The sequence below is a fragment of the Wasmannia auropunctata genome, unplaced genomic scaffold (assembly GCF_000956235.1).
Source record: "Wasmannia auropunctata unplaced genomic scaffold, wasmannia.A_1.0 LD324946.1, whole genome shotgun sequence".
In the NCBI taxonomy this organism is placed as follows: domain Eukaryota; kingdom Metazoa; phylum Arthropoda; class Insecta; order Hymenoptera; family Formicidae; genus Wasmannia; species Wasmannia auropunctata.
In genome coordinates this window covers 1-3,093 of record NW_012037944.1, presented here as the reverse complement: position 1 = coordinate 3,093, position 3,093 = coordinate 1, and the positions used below count along the sequence as shown (strand labels likewise).

The 3,093-nt window shown below is 28.2% G+C and overlaps 1 protein-coding gene across 2 annotated transcripts; it reads right to left on the bottom strand.

Annotated features, from left to right (window-relative positions):
• Nucleotides 1–411: 411 nt before the first annotated feature.
• LOC105460291 (tubulin polyglutamylase TTLL5-like) lies at nt 412–2,119 on the bottom strand. 2 transcript variants are annotated; one of them, XM_011706721.1, is made up of 4 exons: nt 1,958–2,119; nt 1,668–1,818; nt 1,246–1,412; nt 412–1,078 (listed from the first exon to the last, which is right to left on the bottom strand). In XM_011706721.1, the coding sequence occupies exons 1-4, from the start codon at nt 2,011–2,013 to the stop codon at nt 880–882; spliced, it is 573 nt and encodes a 190-aa protein (XP_011705023.1). In that variant the 5' UTR covers nt 2,014–2,119; the 3' UTR covers nt 412–879. The 2 variants fall into 2 exon arrangements, with proteins under 2 accessions (XP_011705023.1, XP_011705025.1); XM_011706723.1 differs by having other exon boundaries at nt 412–1,018.
• Between the last annotated feature and the right edge of the window lie 974 nt (nt 2,120–3,093).

Below are 3,093 nucleotides of genomic sequence, written 5' to 3'. Positions count from 1 at the left end.
GGACACCCTGTATATAAATCGTCGGTAAAACAACGATACCATAGAGTTTGATTGTCAATTTGATGATCCCCTCAAGGAAACCCTATAAAACGTCTGTTTTATTGACCGAGTGCAATTATTTTTCAGCACACTATTTTTGTAATTGCCTTTACAGATTTACAAATTTTTTGCCACAATTAAAGTATAGGTAGGTACTAATCTAAACTATATCGATTGACTTTATGCTGAAAACAAAAAAAGTTTAAGAAAATAAATTACTTTTACCGGCTTGTTAGTTCAACATAATGTGACATCTAGAACTATCAACAATTGAATCAATATTTGTTTCATATAAAAATATTGGAGTGTATTTATACAAAATAGAATTGGCATAATCTGCGGATTACATGAAAAAAAGAGTTCTTAGAATTAGGATTTTCAGATATTTAATGAGAAAGATTATGAATTAGATATTAGAAATATTATTTCACCTCGCTATCTCGGAGACTATTATATATAAATGCGTAATATTAATATTGCATTCGTAAATATTAAAGCGTCTTAGAGCGTATTCAAAATATTCCTATCTGAGACTATCCTTTAATACTAGGTATGTAAGAAAAATTCATTATGATATCAAGACATAAATGTATAATTGTCACTTTGTATTAAAATAGCCTCCTTTCCTTATGTAATACTTGATTAAATAATTATAAAAAAAGAGAATGAGAGAGATATAACTTTGTAATAGACTAGGGATCACGATTATATGCCTAACTCTTTTTTTCCACTTTTTTCCCTTCTCCTCTCTCTCTCTCTCTCTCTCTCTCTCCCTCTCCCTCCCTTGCTCCTCCTTCCTCATTTTCCGCAAAATATAAATTCCTTAATGTCATAATTAGATTACCTATTGATTGAACTGTTACATCTGCATTGTTCTGTTGCAGCAGCATTCGAATACACTCGCGACGTAATATGCGGTAAAGATCCGAGAAGATTTGCGCCGCGTAGGTTACCAGCGAAGCCGCTTCTTCCCAGGAAACTGTGAGCACATTTATAAAGACGAGTTTGTAGAATTAGCACATCGTCGAGATCTTGTTCGCTGTAATGTAAACATATTACATTTTAATTTACTATGAAATTAGACATTCTAAATTCATATATAATATATAATTTTTTCTGCGTTCTAACATACAGAATATGATTTTTCTCTCATATAATTATACAATGGAATTGTGCTTTAAAAAACTACTTAATATATATGTATACCTTGCTGCAGCTAAAAACTTTTGGAAGAGTTTATTAGGAACAGTACGAGGCCGATCTACGGTATCTTCAAAAAGTTCCGTTTCTCTGTTATACAAATGCAAGAAATCAGAAAGTTGCTTTGCGGTAATGGCAGCTCGGTCCTTGTCGCTTAACTTACTGCATGGTAACTACAGAAACAAATTATTAATTTAAACAAATAATCCAATTAATATAATTTATTTTTAATTGTTAAAATTGTTATAATAATGTAGCATAACACTTTGGTAATAAGAGAATTAATTTATGATTTAACTTCGAATTTAACTTAGAAATTAAATTTAAATTATAATTTGTCGCTGTTAAAGTACCTTGATTTTTTAAAAATAATTTTTTTAATATATATATATAATAAAATATTTAAACAATCTGTCACTTATACGTACCGTAAATAAAAATGGTGTTCTCAAACTGCAAGACGAGTGTTGAAGAAACTTCATAACAAGATCGCAACATCCTGAATCTGCGTTAGGCTGTGATATTTTTCGTAATATGTAACCTAGATATAAGCCAAAGGCTTTCCTTGCTTCACCAGAACTGAAACATCATTCGTATGATTAACATTTTTTTTGTACACAAAAGAAGAAAGACAAAAATAACAAAATGGATAAATTAATCTAACAATGTGCAAAATACTTGAATAATTGATATTTTTATACGAATCTTAATAACAAACCTAAGTTTATTGCCTTCTTGCATTAATTGTATTATTTGGCTTTTATACTTATGCATATCTACATCTAAATTCTCTTTGTTTACTCTATCCAAACTTTGTTTGTGGCCTTTCACCAATGCTCTTTCATATCTTTCATATCTATAATAAAATAATCAATTATTAATTAAATCATTATAATTATGTAAATAAAGTTATAGTATATCATGATCTACTTCTGATATTATATCCATTCACTTTTTTTCTTTTTTGTTGTTTTTGTAAAGATAATTCAGATATATTTATTAAAGTTTAAGAGAATGCTGGAAGGACGGACGAACTGCTATTTTACCGACGATTTGTACATATATGTATATGCGATATTGATAAAGTAATGATGTGTTGATGTTTACTACATCAATTTCGCGTGCACTGCACTCGTACTCAAATCGTACTTTTCTGTTTATTTCTTTTTTTTAGCTTCAGAGTCATAAACTCAAGATCTTAAAATATTCTTATGTATTATTCAAATGTGGATTAATACTTATATGTTGAGTAAATTGGAATCATTGCTGTGAATCATTTATATCTAACGCGAAGAAATAACCTAGGTGGTAATAGGAAACTGTAATTGCAAAACTTTTTTTAGTTTTTTATATCGTTTTGTATCTCTCCACATTTATTTGCGTATTTTTTCGCATTTTGGAAAATTTTAATGCTACACAAGGAAAGCGAAAAAAAAAAACGAAAAGTACGATTGCTAGTACAGTACATTATAGACAACTCTAACATCTTCTTAATTTTTTACATGATCTTGTTCATAAAAAAATTGAGAAAACATTCAATATAACGCATTTACCTGAGACAACTTTGATATTTCGTGATCATGATCTTAATACAGCCACTGACGTATGTTTAATTAATTTTTTTTATATTTTTATTTAATAATTTTTAAAATGTTTAATTTTTCAAATATATAATAAATTTTTACATTTCCGTGTTTATAATTTGACAATTTTCTGTTTGAATCTATAAAAGATAAATGTCCTTAAAAATTTCAAATAAGTAGTTACAAAAACACGAAACTTCAAAGCAAATTTTATATTTTTTAATTTTAATGATAGAGTCCTGCAGTAATAATCCTGCAACTATAGATTTAA